The 20,131-nt window shown below is 42.3% G+C and overlaps 1 protein-coding gene across 1 annotated transcript in view; it reads left to right on the forward strand.

The window, feature by feature from the left end:
- The window catches only part of LOC121292386 (tubulin polyglutamylase TTLL5-like), a 266,383-nt gene that overhangs the window by 134,343 nt on the left and 111,909 nt on the right, over positions 1-20,131 (forward strand). Inside the window, exons 14-17 of the mRNA XM_041214236.1 lie at positions 6,156-6,217; positions 9,866-9,957; positions 17,016-17,135; positions 18,605-18,696. Coding sequence (XP_041070170.1) covers positions 6,156-6,217; positions 9,866-9,957; positions 17,016-17,135; positions 18,605-18,696 — 366 coding nt within the window. The remainder of the gene's footprint in view (positions 1-6,155; positions 6,218-9,865; positions 9,958-17,015; positions 17,136-18,604; positions 18,697-20,131) is intronic.

A 20,131-nucleotide genomic window follows, 5' to 3' on the forward strand; every position in this document is an offset into this window, starting at 1 on the left:
CCTCTTGTGTGGGCATATCTATACAAGTGTTCTTTTTTTAAGGAGGTGAATTATGTGAATTTATTAAATGAAGGAATCTATATTGATGTTTGTTTCTTTCGTGATTATATCAACTTAAGGATCACTTTTTAAGAAAAGGGGAATCTGTTGGGGAAGGAAACAGTTAAAGGAGTTTAATTGTTGATTATTAGTCAACAAGGTGCAAAAATGTGTCCAGTTCTGGCTGGGCCATGTATAGACTGTCCGTGGACACGATAAGTTAACAACCTAAGTAACTGTTTGGTTGTATGAAATGGATAACAGGTGAGACAAGTTTGTTGATAGATTTTTATGCGCTAAAAGTAAAACTCTGTTTGAAGAAGCCAGTCTTGGGGCTCAGTCTTTATTGCCAAACAGCAATTGGACCTTAACAGTTTCCTGAACTTAGCACATTGGAAAGAGATGACCTAATACCATCATTAATTAACAGAACCAACCCTCCATCTTTTCCTAACTTCCTGCCCTCCCTGAAAGTCATGTACCCTTCAATATTCAAGCCCCAATCTGTGCCATCCTGTAGCCATGTCTCTGTAATAACTATGAAATTGTACTTATTTATTGCTATTTACGCTATCAGTTCACCTGTTTTGTTTCAAATGCTATGTGCGTTTAGTTACAGTGCCTTTAGCTTTATCCTTATTATTTTTGAGCATCTGGCCTTATCTGCTGATTTACTCTTAGATTTGTGTTCTCTGTCCCTTCCTGTAACAGTCTCTTTATCATTTCCCATATTAATACTCGTCTCCCTTGCCTTGTCTCTCGTCTTTGGTTTATCGTATCTTCCCAAATTTGAACTCTTGCCCCCACTATTTAGTTTAAAACCCTCTCTCCTTCCCTAGTTAGGTAGCTCGCGAGGACACCAGTCCCAGCATGGCTCAGGTGTAGACCATCCCAAAGGTACAGATCCCACTTTTCCCAATACTGGTGCCAGTGCCCTACAAACCGGAACCCATTTCTCCCACACCAGTCTTTGAGCCATGCATTCATTTCTCCAATCTGATTTGTCCTATGCCAATTTGCATGTGGTTCAGCTAATAATCCAGAGATTATGGCTTTTGAGGTTCTGCTTCTTAATTTGGTGCGCAGCTCGTCATTACTGACTAAGCAGAGCCTCCTCCCTAATCCTGTCTATGTTGTTAGTACCTACATGGACCATGACCACTAGATCCACCCCCTCCCACTGCAAGTTCCTCTCCAGCCCTGAGCAGATATCCTGAACCTTGGCACCGGGCAAGCAACAAAGCTGCCTGGACTATCGTTCTTTGCTACAGAGAACAGTGTCAATCCCCCTTACTAAACTGTCCCCTACTACCACTACATTCCTTTTTGCTCCCCCTACTGTACCACAGTGCCATGGTCAGTTGTCTCATCCACCCTGCAGCCCCCACTCACATCCAGACAAGCTGAGAAAACTTCAAATCTGCTGGACAATTGCAGAGTCTCACACTCCAGCCGACTGGGTCCCCTTACCTGCTGCAGCCTTGACACGTCATCTGCCCTGCTGTCCTTAATGCTTTTTAAATAATTACTTGATTATAGTAATCACTTATTTATGTTGCTTTCTTCTTTATTTTATTAACTTTACCACCAAATTGTATACTATTTTAAACCTTAGGGATAGAATAGAACTTACCCACTTACCAGATACTCACCAAACAGCTAGCTCCTTTCCCTGTAGTAGAGCAAGAACTAATTCCTATGGGGTGAGAAGGAAAGAAAAAGGAAATAAACACCTCCTTCCCCGAATTACCCCTTTCACCAAACTCCAAGTCTTCACTGAGTTAGTCAGCTGCACTCTATTTGCCTTTCATCACGGATTCGTCATGAAAATGCAGCCTTCAACGCATTCTCATTTTTCCTTCTTGGAATGTACTTAATTTGCTTCCTTTCCACCTCAGTGCTGATCTCTGACTTTATTTGGCAATGTTTCCTTGTATGTACTTGGGCAAGACCCCTTCTTATCTTGCTATGATTTACGTTTGTCCACCCAAGCACCTTTGTCTTAACTCTATCTTCAGCTTCATTGTAAGAAAAGATTAGTTATATTGTTATACCCGCTGAAATTTCATGTGCAAAAGGTGATCAGAAGAAGTCCATCAGAGATACAGATAAGGCCCAGGGAAGATGATTCCGGGGGTGAAAGATTGTCGTTGTGAAGAAAGGCTTGAAAAGTTGAGACTGTTCACCCTGGAATAGGGATGGTTAATGGGAAATCCAGCAGGTTATCAAAATTCAGATATATTTTGAGAGGCTAAATAGTTTAGCATCGTTTCCAGTGGTTGGTGAATCAGCCACTGTGTGTGGGGGGGCAGAGTCTGGAAGAATGGAGGCAAATATTCAAAGAATAATTTTTCACACTGGATGACTAGCACATGGACTACTTTAACACAAGTAGCTAATCATAGAATCACAAAATGGCATGGCACAGAAAGAGGCCATTTAGCCCATTGTGTCTATACTGGTTTTTGGTTTATATTCTCTGGAGTTTAGAAGAATGAGGGGTGACCTCATTGTAACCTACAAAATTCTGAAGGAGCTTGATAGGGTGGATTCCGAGAGATTGTTTCTGCTGTTTGGGGAATCTAAAATGTGGGGATGCAGTCTCAGGATAAGGGGCCGATCATTTAGGGCTGAGATGAGGAGAAATTGCTTCGCTCAAAGGGTTGGTAATCTTTGGAATTCCCAACCCGGAGGGTTGTGGATGCTCCATTGTTGAATACGTTTAAGACTGGGATAGATGGATTTTTGGCCTCAGGGAATTAAGGGATATGAGGAATTGGCTGGAAAACGGAGCTGAAGCCCAAGATCAGCCATGATCATATATAATGGTGGAGCAGACTTGATGGGCCATATGGTCTACTCCTCCTATTTCTTGTGCTCATGGTAAAGCTGTCCAGTTAGTCCCACCCCCCATTGCTATTTCCCCCATAATCCATTTTTTTTTTCCTTTAATGTATTTCTCCAATTCTCTTTTTGCAAGTTACCATTGAATATTCCACCACCCTTTCAGGCAGCGCATTCCAGATCATCATAACTCACTGTGTAAAACAAACGTTTCTTCACACTGTCTCTGATTCTTTTGCCAGTCACCTTAACTCTTTGACCTCTGGTTATTGACTCTTCTGTCAACTGGAAATAGTTTCTCCTTATTGATTCTATCAAAACCGTTCATGATTTTGAACACTTCCACCACATCTCCTCTTCTCTAAGAACAATGCCAGCTTCTCCAGTCATTGAACATAATTAAAGTCCCGCATTCCTGGTACCATTGTAAACCTCCTCTGTAGTCTCCCCAAGGCCTTGACATCCTTCCTCGAATGTGGTACCCAGTATTGATCACAGTACTCCAGCTGAGGTCTAACAACCTTTTATAAAGTTTTAGCATAATTTTCCTGCTTTTGTACACTATCCCTGTATTATTAAAGCTAAGGTTCCCGCACACATTTTCATTAGCCTTCTCAACTTGTTCTGCCATCTTGAAAGATTTATGTCCATATACCTTCAGATTCCTGTTCCTACACCTCCTTTAAAATTTTGCCATTTAGTTTTTATTACCTCTCTTCATTCTTTCTACTGAAATGTATCACTTCACACTTCTCTGTATTAAATTTCATCTGTCAGGAATCACTATTCCATGTCCTGAAGTCTGGTATTATTCTGCTTATTGTTTACCACATTTCTGAGTTTCTGGTCTTCTGCAAACTTGAAATTATGCCTTATATTCCCAAATCAAGGTCATTAATATATATCAAAAAGAGAAGTGATCTTAACATTAACTCCTGGGAGACACCACTGTATACTTCCCTCCAATAACAACATATTTATCTAGTGCCTTCAACATAATGAAATGTCCCAAGGTGCATTTTGTTGGGTAAGGATATTAATAGATGAATTAGCAAAGTCAGGTAAATTGAGATAAAAACAAAAAACTACGGATGCTGGAAATCCAAAACAAAAGCAGAATTACCTGGAAAAACTCAGCAGGTCTGGCAGCATCGGCGGAGAAGAAAAGAGTTGACGTTTCGAATCCTCATGACCCTTCAACAGAACTGAGTGAATATAAGGAGAGGGGTGGAATATAAGCTGGTTTAAGTCGGAATGGAGGGGGAGTGGTTGTATGGACAAACAAGCAGTGATAGGAGCAGATAATCAAAAGATGTCACAGGCAAGAGAACAAAAGAACACAGAGGCGTTGAAGTTGGTGATATTATCTAAATGAATGTGCTAATTAAGAATGGATGGTAGGGCATTCATGGTACAGCTCTAGTGGGGGTGGGGTGGAAAGGCTAGCAGGGCATAAAAGATTTAAAAATAATGGAAATAGGTTGGAAAAGAAAAATCTATATAAATTATTGGAAAAAACAAAAGGAAGGGGGAAGAAACAGAAATGGGGTGGGGATGGAGGAGGGAGTTCAAGATCTAAAGTTGTTGAATTCAATATTCAGTCTGGAAGGCTGTAAAGTGCCTAGTCGGAAGATGAGGTGCTGTTCCTCCAGTTTGCGTTGGGTTTCACTGGAACAATGCAGCAAGCCAAGGACAGACATGTGGGCAAGGGAGCAGGGTGGAGTGTTAATATGGCAAGCGACAGGGAGGTTTGGGTCATTCTTGCGGACAGACCGTAGGTGTTCTGCAAAGCGGTCGCCCAGTTTACGTTTGGTCTCTCCAATGTAGAGGAGACCACATTGGGAGCAACGAATGCAGTAGACTAAGTTGGGGGAAATGCAAGTGAAATGCTGCTTCACTTGAAAGGAGTGTTTGGGCCCTTGGACGGTGAGGAGAGAGGAAGTGAAGGGGCAGGTGTTGCGTCTTTTGCGTGGGCATGGGGAGGTGCCATAGGTGGGGGTTGAGGAGTAGGGGGTGATGGAGGAGTGGACCAGGGTGTCCCGGAGGGAACGATCCCTACGGAATGCCGACGGGGGGGTGAAGGGAAGATGTGTTTGCTGGTGGCATCATGCTGGAGTTGGCAGAAATGGCGGAGGATGATCCTTTGAATGCGGAGGCTGGTGGGGTGATAAGTGAGGACAAGGGGGACCCTATTATGTTTCTGGGAGGGAGGAGAAGGCGTGAGGGCGGATGCGTGGGAGATGGGCCGGACACGGTTGAGGGCTCTGTCAACGACCGTGGGTGGAAAACCTCGGTTAAGGAAGAAGGAGGACATGTCAGAGGAACTGTTTTTGAAGGTAGCATCATCAGAACAGATGCGGTGGAGGCGAAGGAACTGAGAGAATGGAGTCCTTCCAGGAAGCGGGGTGTGAGGAGCTGTAGTCGAGGTAGCTGTGGGAGTCGGTAGGCTTGTAATGGATATTGGTGGACAGTCTATCACCAGAGCCTGAGACAGAGAGGTCAAGGAAGGGAAGGGAAGTGTCAGAGATGGACCACGTGAAAATGATGGAGGGGTGGAGATTGGAAGCAAAATTAATAAATTTTTCCAGGTCCAGACGAGAGCATGAAGCAGCACCGAAGTAATCATCGATGTACCGGAGAAAGAGTTGTGGAAGGGGGGCGGAGTAGGACTGGAACAAGGAATTTTCCACATACCCCATAAAGAGACAGGCATAGTTGGGGCCCATGCGTGTACCCATAGCCACACCTTTTATTTGGAGGAAGTGAGAGGAGTTAAAGGAGAAATTGTTCAGTGTGAGAACCACCCACCCCCGCGCCCCCCCACCCCCCCAAGCCACACCTTAAACCAGCTTATATTTCACCCCTCTCCTTATATTCACTCAGTTCTGTTGAAGGGTCATGAGGACTCGAAACGTCAACTCTTTTCTCCTCCGCCGATGCTGCCAGACCTGCTGAGTTTTTGCAGGTAAATTGAGTTTAGGTGCAGATCAGCCACAATCTAATTGAATGGAGGAACAGGCTTGATGGACTGAATGGCTTCCTCCTTTTCCTAGGATCCCAATCCAATGGAAAAGGCTGGAGTGGGATTCATTAGTTCCACTTGAAGAACTAGCACTGCCACTGACATGGGCCAAAGGAGCTTCTCCTGTGCTGTAAAATCTTTGCTTCTACTATTCATTGTAATGGGTTTCACTGTACTGATAGCTGTATGGCAAGGAATCTGTGCAAGTCTGGACCAGCTCCTGATTGAATTTTCTTTTACTTCTCACTAGTGATGCACCCTTGGATCTGAAGATCAAAGCGAGCTTGCTGTCAGACATGTTCACGTTAGTGGGTGAGTGCCTGTTTCTGGGAGCAGTCAGTTACATTTTTCAACTTTGAAAATGGCTTTGATACCTGACAGAGAATTACAGCGAAAAATATATTTGGAATTTATACAATATAGCAAACCTTTGCTTACTATATGATTATTAATATGTGTATATATACTATATTTATACATGTTATATATGATATATATATTATATATGTAAATTAGCATAGAAAAATGTCTGAAAGAGTTGTATTTTTGTAGCACCTTTCACATTCTCAGGATGTCCCAAAGTGTTTTACAGCCATTGAAGTACTTTTTAAAGTGTAGTCACTATTGCAATGTAGGAAACTTGGCAGCCAATTTACACACAGCAAGATCCCACAAACAGCACTGTGATTATAACCATATAATTTGTTTTTGTGATGTTGTTTGAGGAATTACTATTAACTAGGACATGATGGAGAACTCTCCTCCTCTTCGAAATTGTGATGCGGCATCTTTTGCATCTACCTTAGAGGGCAGATCAGCCTTGATTTAATGTTTCGCCCGACATTGCTGTAGTCCACTGCACTAGAGTCGGCCAAGATTTTGTGCTCACGTCTCTGCAGTGGATCTTGAACCCGTAAGTTGTGACTTGGAAGTGAGATTGCTACCCACTGAGCCATGGTGGATACTTTGGATTTATCTAGTGTACCTCACGTATTAATAGCATTTGAGCAGTTTTCACATGGAGAGGTGCAGTTTGTAACTGGATTTTGAAGCACTTGAATAACTAAGCCGATGTTAGGATGCCCTCACGTTGCTTTATGAAGTTTGGCTGTTAAATCTACCAGCATTTCTCTAAGTGTAGTGGGGCATATGATGCATTTATTCTGGGTCAATGTGAACTGTGGAGGAAAAATAACCCGACTGTGCTGTTCCAAGGAATGTTTTGTGGGCTGTGGGGCACTCCGGTGAAGCACTAGTAGTGCAGGGATGCCACTGATCAGAGCACCTTGTAGGGATGAAAGAATGTATCAACGAAATTGCACAGCATCTCACCGTCTAGGATTAAGCACAATCTATGTTGCAGTTTATTAGTATGAATGGAGTAAGTAAATCAAGCTGAGTGTTTATCTACCAAGGAAATATCTCAATATATTGCTGAAATGTGTGAGAGTGACCTTTTACACATAAACAATCATCCCTTAGTGTAACTATTAGAAGTTACTGACAGCTGTGGCACTTGTATTCCATTGTCTCATTAACTACATTGGAAATGAGATACATAAGGGGTGAGAAAGGAAACCGTCAAAGAAGTACATAACGATGGTGCTTAAATTATGGCTCAATGCCTTGAGGTACCTGATGGAGGAGAAATGGAGGTCCAGCAGAAGGAGAAGAGTTAGGAGAAATGACAAAGAGGAAGTAATCTTAAAATTAGAGATAGGCTGTTTGCGAGGGAAGTTAGGAAGTACTCCTTCACAAAAAGCGTTGTGGAACTCTGGAATCCTCTCTGCTGAAATGCTGTGGATACTGCAAATTAAAATTCAAAACTGAGTTTGATTTTTTAATTATTGGGCAAGAGTATTAAGTATAATGTTACAAAGGCAGATAAATGGAGTTGAGGTACAGATCAGCCAAGATCTAACTGAATTTTGATTTTGTATGTGATGCAGTAGGAGCAATTAGAGATCAGCAGGCACAGGATGCTAGGAGAACGAGAAAGGACAAGGGAATTAGGTCAAGTTAAAAGTTTGTCGAGTGGAGCATTGGGACTAACGAAGTGGCTCAAGGGAAAATCAAGACTGGAAATTACAAAAGTAATTGTGTCAGCCATGGTTTAGTGGGTGGCATACTCAGTTCTGAGTCAGAAAGTCGTGGATTCAAGTTCCACTCCAGAGGCTTGAGCACTAAATTCTAGGCTGACATTGTGATGCAGTACTGAGGGAGACCATCTTTCAGTTAAACCTTTGCCCTGTCTGCTATCTTAGGCGGATGTAAATGATCGGATAGCACTAATTTGAAGTAAAGCAGGAATCATCCCCACTGTTATGGTCAATATTTATCCTGGCTAAAACAAATTATTTAGTCACATTCATATTGCTGTTTTTGTGACCTGGCTTTGTGCAAATAGGCTGTTGTGTTGCCTACATTAGATCAGAGACTACACATATAAGTACTTAATTGGTCATAAAATGCTTTGGGATGTCCTGTGGTTGTGAAAGGTGCTGTATGAATGTAAGTATTTTTGGGGGGTAAAAGTTGATGATTGTGGGAATGAAGTAAGCATTTTGGCGAGCAATGTAGTGTAGGTGGATGTAAGTGGTCTTGGTGATGGATAAGACATGGGGTTTTAAAAGGACACCAAGGTAAACACTTTTTCACTTGATCTGATTGAGCAGCTGGACATGGGTTGGAATTTGGGGAAAGGCCATCAAGATTTTGGTGGGAGCCAAACACAACAAACTTCTGACTTCCAGTGTCCAGCTGGAGAACATGATGTCTAAGTGCTTTTGAAGCAGCGGAAGGAGAGAGCGAAAGAGAAGTTGAGAGCCAGAAGGAGCAGGAGCATAGAGGCCTCCCCATTGTGGTCTGTTTTATGCAAATTACAGCTCCCTCTCAAAAACAACTTGTATTTATGTAGCACCTTTAACATAGTAAAACGTCCCAAGGCATGAGCATTATCAAACAAAATTTGTCAATAAGCCTCACAAAGATGGGAGAGATCAGGACAGACAGCCAAAAGTTTTTAAGCAGCATCTTAAAAGAGGAGAGAGGGTGGGGTGGGGTGGGGGAGAGGGGGATGGAGAGGTCTTGGGAGTGAACTACAGAGATAAGGGCTGAGACAGCTGAGGGCACCACCACCAGTTAATTGGGGATGTGCAAGTGCTGTGGTGGGGAACAGATCATTGTCCACCTCTTCCTGGAATGTGCCTTTGCAAAGAAAGTCTGAAGAGAGGTGCAGTGGTTTTTATCGAGATTCATCCCAAGCAGCTGTGTGATGCAAGGCTATGTGCTCTATGGGCTGTTCCCAGGGGGACATGCCAAAATAAACATCAACTGTGGCTGGAGGGCCACCAATTCAGTGAAAGACTGTTCGATCTGCCTGAAATCTGTTGGTCTTCCAATGCAAAGAGTTGTCCATGACTGAATGTTGCAGACTAGCATGTTTCACAGTCCAGGACTATGTGCTGGGGGATGCACTAAAATTGGGGCAGCAGTTGCAGAGGCACAATGGGGAAAGGTCGCTGTCTAAGGCCTTTCAGCCATAGTACATCAAGGGGCTGGAAAGTGGGTAAAACCCCTCAGGCTGTGTACCTGACATTAAATGTATATCATAAGTATCAAAAGTATTGAAATATTATTGAGGCACCTCAGAGTGAAATGTGCGGTATGGGGAAAAGATAGATTCTATTTCACTTTTTGCTAATATTCAATTTGAAATGTTTTGGAATGTACTTTTACAAATTTTATGAATAAAGTATATTTCTGGAAAACAAATAGGGTGTGCAAGAGGCTAGAAGTAGAGGAACGCAGTGGAGGGTTGTAGGGCTCGAGGAGGTTATAGAGATAAGGAAGGGCAAAACTAAGGAGAGATTTGAAAACAAAAGTGAGCATTTTAAAAAGGAGGCATTATTAGACTGGGAGGCAATTTAAAGTAATCTCTGATTTATTTTGCATTAATAGGATTTGTCTGCCAGAACCCAATAGCCCGGCAAGGCAGACCAGGGAAAACCGGTTTCGATCTTGGCGCTCGGCCAAAGTCCCACAAAGCTCTGGTAAAATATTGTCTGTCAAAGCCTATGCTATTCAGTGTCTTGGAGCAAAAGGGCCAGTGACTAATTTAAGTATAAACCTTGGCTGAATTGCCAGTCAATGATTTGAGTAGCACTGAAGTAGTGCAACATTTTCGGAGGTGCTGTCTCTCAGATGAGATATTAAACCGAGGTAGAATTAACAGATTCTATGGTACTATTCAAGAAAGAGCAGGCAAATTCATCTTATTGCTGTTTGTGGGAAACTGACAGGTATCAGTAAAATTATGTAGGATTACATCAAACATATGGCACAGATACAGCACATTCAGCTCAACCAGTGCATCCAGCGTTATTGCTGTCCTCAAGCCTAATCTCACCATTCCTCATCTAACTGAACCAGGATAACTCTATTTCCTTCTCCCTCACATGTCTCCCCATAAATGCATCTATACGTGACCATGAGGCTGTCAGATAGTCATAAAAAGTCAACTAGTTCACTAATGCCCCTCATCCATGCCTTTGTTAGTTTCAGACTCAACAATTGCAATGCTATCCAGGGTGGCCCCTCACCTTCCACCATCTATAAGCTTGTACTGATTTGAAATTCTGCTGCCTGTATCCTAACTCATACCAAGTCCTGTTCACCCATCCCTCCATGCTCTTTGACTGATGTTTGTTCCTGGTTTGGCAATGCCTTGATTTAAAATTTTCATTTTCATCAGCCTAGCCCTCCCCTATCCTCCTCCAACCCTACAACCCTTTGAGATATCTGCACTCCTCCAATTCAGACTTCTTGAGCATCCTTGATTTTAGTTGCTTCATCATTGCCGATGGTTGGTTGGCAAGTGGACTGTGCTGCATTCTCCATGGCAACAGGGGAAGGTGGCAGGTTGGATCCAAAATTGGCTCAGTGACAGGAAACAAAGGGCAATGATCGATGGATGTTTTTGCGAATGGGAAACAGTTTCCAGTGGTGATCCACAGGGCTCAGTGTAGATGCCCTTGCTGTTTGTTGTATATGTTAATGATTTAGACTTAGATATGGGAGGCATGATTGGGAAATTTGCAGATGACACAAAAATTGACCACGTAGTTGAAATGCAGAGGATAGCTATCGACTCCAGAATTACATCAGTGGTTTGGCTGAGTGGGCAGAGAAGTGGCAAATGAATTCGATCCGGAAGAGTGTGAGGTAATGCATTTGGGGAGGCAAAACAAATACTCAATAAAAGGGAAGTTTTTGAGAGAGGTTGAGGAAATGAGAGACCTTGGAGTGCATGTCCACAGGTCCTTGAAGGTGGCAGGACAGGTGGTGAAGAAGGCATATGGAATGCTTTCCTTTATTGGGTGAGGTATTGAATACAAAAGCAGGGATATAATGATGGAACTATAAAACACTAGTTAGGCCACAGCTGGAATTTTGTGCACAGTTCTGGTCACCACATTATAGGAAGGACATAGGAACCACACTCTGGAGAGAGTGCAGAGGAGATTTACAAGAATGTTGCCAAGGCCTTGAAATTGTAGCTATGAGGAGAGATTGGATAGGCTAGGGTTGTTTTCCTTAAAACAGAGGAGGCTGAGGGGTGACCTAATAGAGGTGCACAAAATTGAGGGGCCTAGATAGGGTAGACAGGAAAGGCTTGTTTCCCCTAGGTCAATTACTGGAGGGCACAGATTTAAGATGATTGGTAGAAGAATTAGAGGAGACATGAAGAAAATCTTTTTCACCCAGAGGATGGTGGGCATCTGGAATTCGCCGCCTAAGTTGGTAGTTGAGGCTGAAATGTTCAACTCATTTAAAAGGTACCTAGATATGCATCTGAAGTGCTGTAAAGGCTACAGATCAGGTGCTGGAAAGTGGGATTAAAATGAGTGGCTAGTTTCTTTTTTCTCTTTTTGGCTGGCGTAGACGCCAAGGGCTGAATGGCCTCTTTCTGCACTGTAGCTTTTCTATGGTTCTAACACCTCTACCAATCAGAGTCCCCTTGTCAACCAATCAGCACTCTCTTCTCATACAGAATAAAGTTGTTGCTTCCCCTGACATTGGTACTCTTGCCTCTGTCCTGATGAGTGCAAGATAAAGACTTTTGACAAAATGTCTTTTTTCAGCAATACTCAAGCTCTATACTACCAAGCGACTATTTGAATGTATATTTGTTGTAAAACCATGTATTAATCCTTTAAATGCCAGCCATTGCAGAATGTCTATGGTCATACCTCTTAATGTCGTCTCCCAATCTACCACAGCCAATTCGCCCCTCATAAATCTAAACAAAGGAAACTACAAAGTTAAGACCCTAGTTTTGGATTGGACTACATCACTTTCAGACCTAATGTAAAATTCTGGCATACTGTGGTTACTCTTCCCCATTGGCTCCTTTACAATGAGAAAGGTTTAATAACATAATTGTACAAGATCTAGAATAATCTGTTCCCTAATTGGTTCCTCAACAAACTGTTCTAAAAAACCATCTTGTAGGAATTTGTCCTTCACAGCATTAGTGCTAATTTGGTTTATCCAGCCTATATGTAGATTGAAGTCCCCTGTGAGCCCTATATTAGCCCTGTTACTTGCGTCTTTAATTTACTGATTTGTACGGTGCCTTACATTATCATGACTATTTGACAGCCTATAGATAACTCCCACCAATGTTTGCTGCCCCTTGCTGTTTCCTAGCTCCACCCAAACAAATTCTACATCTTGATCTTCTGATCTAAGATCCTCTCTCACTAATGTACTGATCTTATCCTTTGTTAACAGAGCCACCCCTCCTCCTTTTCCTTTTTGCCTATCCTTTCTAAATGTTGAATACCCTTGAAAATTCAGTTCCCACCCTTGATCACCCTACAGCCATGTCTTTGTAATGCCAATTAAACCGTACCTGTTTACTTCTATTTGTGTCGTCAATTCATCTTGTTGTGAATGCTGCATGTATTCAGATGGAATGCCTTTAATTTTGCTTTATTGGGATTTTTTCTGTATTTTGACTCTATTTGATGCTACCTTTGTTTCCGCTGCTTTCCGATTTTGCTTACTACTTTTCTTCTTAGCATTTTCAGCTTTGTTTCGCTCATCTCTGAATTTCCTCTCTTGCTGCCATCCCCCATCAAGCACTAGTAGGTGTAACCCGTCCACCTTGTATATGTCCCACCTGCCCCAGTGTCTCAGAAATCTAGAGCCATCCCTCCTGCACCATCTCTCTATCCACACGTTCATTTGCTCTATCTTCCTATTTGTTTATTCACTAGCTTTTGGTTATTTGACATAGTATCTCATTATGTGGCTCACTGTCATGTTTTGTCTTACATTGCATGATGAAACGTTCTGTGGAAAGGTCATTGGCCTGAAATGTTAACTCTGTTTCTCTTCATAGATGCTACCTTATTTGCTGAGTATTTCCAGCAATTTCTGTTTTTATTTCAGGTCTCCAGCATCTGCAGTATATTATTTTTGTTTTATATATTGCTCCTGTGAAGCACCTTGGAATGTTTTGCTACATTAAAGGCACGATATAAACATCAAATGGTGTTGTGCCCTGTGTCCTTTAATACACTCCATAAAATCTATCTCTTTCACCAAGTTTTAGTTATTTTCCCTAACATCCCCTTTTATGGCTTGGTGTTTGATAACGCTCTTCTGAAGTATCTTAGGGCATTTTACTAAGTAAAAAGTGTTATATAAATGCAGGCTGTTGTGCATTTTAGCAAAGGAAATTTGTTATCCTTACCCAGTCTTGTCGATATGTGATTTCAGTCCCACTCCAATGTGCTTGCCCCTGACTGCCCTCTGAAGTGGCCTAGTGTACAATTCGGTTATATCAGACTACTACTCCAAAGAAGACCCACCATCACTGTCTAGCAATTATCAGTAAATGCTGACCTTGCCAGCTATGCTGACACCCCAAGAATTAAAATCAAAATTACCCCTTATAAGGGAGCGGTGAACTGAAACAAGTGGCGACAAAGATTTCATTTTCCAGCAGGCACTATACTCACCGACCGTTCTGCACTGACTGTGCCTCATCATAGATTGGATCAGGTTATTACTCAATGCTTTAAACACTGTCCACTAAACCCGATTCCACTTCAAAGAACCAGGCTGTCGCCGTTTCATGCTGATCTGTGAAATTGAAACATGTTTCAAGGTTTGAATACTTAGCAAAACGACACCGATAATCACTTGAGATCACAAGTTACTGGCTGCTTAGAAAATGTGTGAAGTCGGCCCAATTAATGGTGATGAAATATACAGTCTGAGAGCTCAGTCAGCAGAAATTCATAGATTTTGTCTGTGGCAGGATTGAATATCCCTGGCATGCGGCCGATTTGTAAGCCTGCCATTCACCCGTTCCCCTTTGCGAGCAGGACTCCGATTAAACCAGAGAACAAAGAGCAACAACAGGTGCGGTTTCATTTGCAGATGGGAGCCTTTCACTTTTTTGGCAAAAAGCAAGCCACATTCTTTTCTTGTCCCTAACTTAACCAAAGCTCTCTTATGCACAAGACTACGATGTACGGCAAAAGCTGACAAAGGCACCTAGACTGCTGGCCAATCTCCATGTTTGTTAAAAATAAAAGTGTCCTGATCTCTGTGATTTTCTTTTTCCTCTCTGGTCCTGTCATATTCTTCTCCTAAAATAGATGACTTGACAATAGCTCAGACTGCTCTTCTTGTGGGAGCTTTGGTATGGTGCAGAGGAGGGGCTGTTTGATTGCGGGCTGAGGCTGCAGCAACTTGCCAAGCTTCCTCAACAGCACCATCCAAATCAGCAACTTCTACCACCTAGAAGGATAAGGGCAGCAGATACATGGGGACACCACCACCTGGAAGTTCCCCTCCAAGCCACACACCATCCTGACTTGGAAATATATCGCCGTTTCTTCACTGTCGCTGGGTCAAAACCCTGGAACTCCCTTCTTAACAGCACTGTGGGTGTACCTACCCCAACATAGACTGCAGCGGTTTAAGAAGGCAGCTTACCACCACCTTCTCAAGGGCAACTAGGGATGGGCAACAAGTCCTGACCTTGCCAACGACGCTGACATCCCATGAAACAATAAAACAGAAATGTTTCATTAACTAATCAGATGGACATCATGGACAATCAGACAAAAGCAAAATATTGCAGATACTGGAAATCTGAAATAAAAACAGAAAATACTGGAAATACTCAGCAAGTCTGGCGGCATCTGTGGGGTGAAACAGAGTTAATGTTTCAGCTTGATGAACTTTCATCAGAACTGAGGAAAGATATAAATGTAATAGGTGTTGACCCAGTGGAAAGAGGGAGCAGTGTTATGAATACATATCTCCAAGAACTACATGTTTTTTAAAATTGGAAGGACATTGAATTATTTAGGTACTTTCTTGGGAACTGACCTGGGTTTTTTTTTAAAAGGTTATAAGTTCACTTTATACTGTGAGCAAACTGCCTTTTTCAAGAAGTCACATGACTTCAGCTGAATAACCAGCAAGACACTTGAGGAGATGAGAACTATTTGTTTATTTGGAATTTAATTGCTGCAGAAAACAGCTACTGGTTTCAGAGGCTGTGAGGCCCTGCTGATTCTCTGGAAACCACCTGATGGAGATGAGTTTCTGTTCTGAACTTGTTTTTTGGACTCAGTTTGGGAATAAACCGAAAAGGAGAAGGTTGCCCAACTTGCGCTCTCCTGCCTTGTCTGGAATTCAGTATAGTTACCAGTATCCAGTGTCCTCATCTCAGTATAACTCGTCTGTATTTGGAAATTTGAGAAGCTGAGATGAGAGAGAGACCTCAAGGACATTGATTCCGCTCTGTTCTCCTCCACACTGAAGCTCCTTTGGAATGAACTTCCAGGCAACTACTGTGACTAGTGATCCGTCTTCGCACACAGGGATACCAGATCGTCAATGTCAAAAGCCTTCAAACATTAACGTTTTTCATAAGGTTTCCCCATTGGCCAGAAGGTTTCTTTTCCCTTAAACGCCAACCTCTGCAAAGACCCTTATTTTTGTCTCTTTTTTGCTGGCTGAAGGAGTTGCTGATGGTGGCATTAAGGTAGAAAGCAGCATATGATAAAAGCAGGACAAGAGTAAGCACTCTGGAAAGAACAACATGAACAGGTGACAGATGGCCCTAAGTGGGGGTGTGGTGGGAAAAATTATTCTGGTTTTAACAATATGGAAAGTAAAACAAATGGCCGTTTTGGTGAGTGAATAAAACATTTACGCTTATGGTGCGAACTGTGGAGTGGTGGGGCTAGAGAAACTGTGCACTCCTCCCATCTCGGTAGTAACAGCAGAAAGAACTAAAGGGAAGCTCTGTGATAGGGTGGAGGGCAGGAGTGATTAAATAACCAAAGGTTTCATGGCACAAAAACCCAAGAGCGTGGCAATGAGTATAGTAAAGTAACAATAGATGTTACTGTATGAAGCGTGAATAGTAGCCACCTGAGTTCAGCATGAAGGGATAAAGAATAAGGACAAGGCCTAGCTAGAGAAAAAAACATATAGAACATGATAGAGGTGAGTTTAAGATCTAAAATTGTCGAATTCATTGTTGGGTCCAGAAGGCTGTAGAATGCTGAGTGAAAAGATAGGATGCTGTTCCTCGAGCTTGTAGATATCTTCATTGGTACACTGCAGCCGACCAAGGACAGACAGGTCAGAGTTGGAGCAATTTGGAGAATTAAAATGACAAGCAAGGGGAAGATCTGGGGTCATGCTTGTGGACTGAACAGAGGTGTTCCACAAAGCGGTCATCCAGCCTAAGTTTGGTGCCTCCAATGTAGAGGAGACCACAATGTGAGAAGCGAATAAAGTGCACTAAATTTGAAGAAGTACAAACAAATCACTGTTTCACTTGAAAGGAGTTTTTATGGATCAGTCGGGTCCTGATATTAGCTTTCATAAGCAGCCAAGTTGGATTTTGCACCAAACGTTTCAATTTTGTGATGTCTTGGTGGCACTGAGAAAATACAACTTTATGCAAGTCGAGTCCTGTTGGTGCTGCCCCACTATTTATAACTATTTTGTAACCTTTGAACCTCCATTACATTGGGTTAAACATTTCATATCTTTGAAAACCTTACAGCACCAGCAGCAGCCAATGTCTGTAAATGACACAAATGAGGTAAAAGGCAAGACGTCATCAGTCAAGGAGAGACCGCAAGGAGCACAGGGATCAAGCACACTGCGACTGTCTGTGGAGGAGGTGAGAGGTTGGAGCAGAGACTAGGAACTGGATGCAGTCTCTATGGATTTAAGCCGAGTAGCGACCAAACAGCAAGTACATGGAGAGAAGCGAATTTTAACCGTTTCTGCTCAGATAAGTGGTTGCACTCTGGCCTCTGAAACAGAAGGTTGTGGGTTTGTGCCCAGTTCAGGACATAAACCAAGCTGCTGCTCCAGTGCAGTACTGGGGAAATGCTGCACTGTTGGAGGTGCTGTCTTTTCGGGGAGGAATTCAACCAATCCCCCATCTCAATGTTCAGGTGGGCATAAAGATCCCATGGCACTGTTCAGAGAAAAAGCAGGTTATTTCTTCATATTTAAATGCAGGAAGTTGTGAAAATACTGAGCAGTTCTGGTAGCAGGTTTGGAGAAAGAAACAGAGTTAATGTTTCTAGTCGAATACGATTCCTCCGGAATTGCAGCTCTGAAGAAGGGTCTTATTCAACTTGGAACCTTAATTCTTGTTTCTCTCTCCACAGATGTTGCCAGGCCTGCTGAGTATTTTGAGCACTTTGTTTTTATTTCAAATCTCTAGTATCCATAGTATTTTGCATTCAATTCTCCAGGTATCCTGGCCAATATTCTGACATCCACCATCTCTAATAACAGATTAACTGGTCATTTATTTCATTGCTATTTGGGGAATCTTGCTGTGTGCTAATTGGATGTTACACTTGCAATAGGAACAGTAATAAATATGTAATTTGGAAATCAGTTAATTGGTGTTGAGACAATGTGTGTCTCAATTGAGAAAAGGAATTGACAGATGTGTGAAGATGAGTTGGTGAGGTTGAAGGATTCGCAAGATCCTACCTTCTCTTACTATATTTCAAAGCTCTAGAGTAAACCATATTTCTTAAGCCCTTCTCACCATGCCCTCTATCCCACTCTCTCACCATACCTCTCAACTGTACCCACTCGCTCTTTCTCTCCGCTCCATCTACCCACTGTATCCCTCAGTCCCATTTCTCCAGAGTCACATTGAATTGTCTCCTCCTCCTATTTACACTATCTGCTTCACTGCTTTTCCCTGGTAATTTACTCCACAATTTGATTCCTTTCTGCTTACTTCTAGGCACATGGGACAAAAGAGACAAGAAGAGGCCGTTCTGCCCTTCGAGCCTGTTCTGCTATTCAGTGAGACCGCAGTCGTGGTTGATCTATCTCTTAACTTCAGTTACCTGCCTTGCTTCAGTAACCTTTAATACCATTGCAGAACAAAAATCCCTCAATCTTACAATCTCATTTTTTACCTCTTGACCCCTGGGATTTGAAACCTTTTCCACCGTGAATAACTTACCCGAGTTGGCTTTGTCAATCCCTTCAAAACATGGCTCAGGCTAACTTGCAAACTCCTATCAAAGACCTTTGTAAGTGAATGAAAAGAATGTGAGGGTTGATGATTTTTCTCAAGCTTTTGTCACTTCTGATGCTTCGTTGTACTTACAGATGAAAGTTGTACGGCGTACGATGGAAGAGAATGAGAGAAAAGGTGGATTTATACGGATATTTCCGACTGTTGATACCTGGGAGCTTTATGGGTGAGCCAAGAAGAATAATTCAAACATATTGTGGAAGGGGAATGTGAAAATGTATTTTCATTTCTACCCACGAGAGGAGATCTGACAATGTGTTACCCTGAGGTCAAAGGTGAAAAGATGCATGTTTCTCCATAACCAGAGGGTGTACAAGTATGAGTTCAAAGGAAGCTTTATCAATTCATTGATTCATTAACTCAAATAGCACTATCTGTTGTCATGAGTTTTGTTGTCTGTAGGATTACCAAAATTCCCTAGATTCTGGAAAGGTCCCATCAGATTAGAAAATAGCAAATGTAACTGCCTATTCAAGAAAGTGGGGAGAGAGAAAGCATGAAACTACAGGCCAGTTAGCCTATTATGTGTCATAGGGAAAATGCTAAAATTTATTATTAAGGAGATTGCGACTGATTCTGCCTGATTGCATTGTTTTGTGAAAGAGAAATCGTTTTTGACTCATTTATTAGAGTAACAAGCAATGTGGATAAAGGGGAACCGGTTGATGTGGTGTAGTTGAATTTGCAAAAGGCATTTGATAAGGTGCCACATCAAAGGTTACTATGCCAAATGGTGTAGGGGGTAACATATTAGAATGGATAGAGCATTGGTTATCTAACAGGAAGCAAAGTAGGAATAAATGGGTCATTTTTAGTTGTAAAGCTGTAAGTAGTGAAATGCTGCAGGGATCAGTGCTGGAGCCTCAATTATTTACAATCGATATCAAAGACTTGGATGAAGGAATCAAAATGCATGGGTGCTAAATTTGCTGATAACACAAAGATAAGTAAGGAGAGTAGGTTCTGAACATACGAACGAGGAGCAGGAGTAGGCCATTTGGCCTGTTGAGCCTGCTCCACCATTTAATACGATCATGGCTGATCTGATAGTAACCTCAAATCTGCTTCCTGCCTACTCCCGATAACCTGTCACTCATTTGCTTACCGAGAATCTATCCACCTCTGCCTTAAAAATATTCAAAGACTCTGCTTCCACTGCCTTTTCAGGGAGAGAGTTCCAAAGACTCATGACCCTCTGAGAGAAAAAAATTGACCTCCCCTCCGTTTTAAAGGGCAATCCCTTATTTTTAAACAGTGACCCCTCGTTCTAGATTCTCCCACAAGATCCCACATCCACCCTGTCAAGACCGCTCAGGATCTTATGTTTCAATCAAGTCACCTCTTAGTCTTCTAAGCTCAAACAGATACAAACCTAGTCTGTCCCACCTTTCTTCGTAAGACAACCTGCCCATTCCAGGTATTAGTCTGGTAAACCTCCTCCGAACTGCTTCCAACGCATTTACATCCTTCCTTAAATAAGGTGACCAGTACTGTACACAGTACTCCAGATGTGGTCTCCTGTATAACTGAAGCATAACCTCCCTACTTTTGGTTTCAATTTTCCTCGTAATAAATGATAACATTCTATTAACTTCCCTAAT

This window comes from Carcharodon carcharias, chromosome 20, assembly GCF_017639515.1.
Source record: "Carcharodon carcharias isolate sCarCar2 chromosome 20, sCarCar2.pri, whole genome shotgun sequence".
NCBI lineage: Eukaryota > Metazoa > Chordata > Chondrichthyes > Lamniformes > Lamnidae > Carcharodon > Carcharodon carcharias.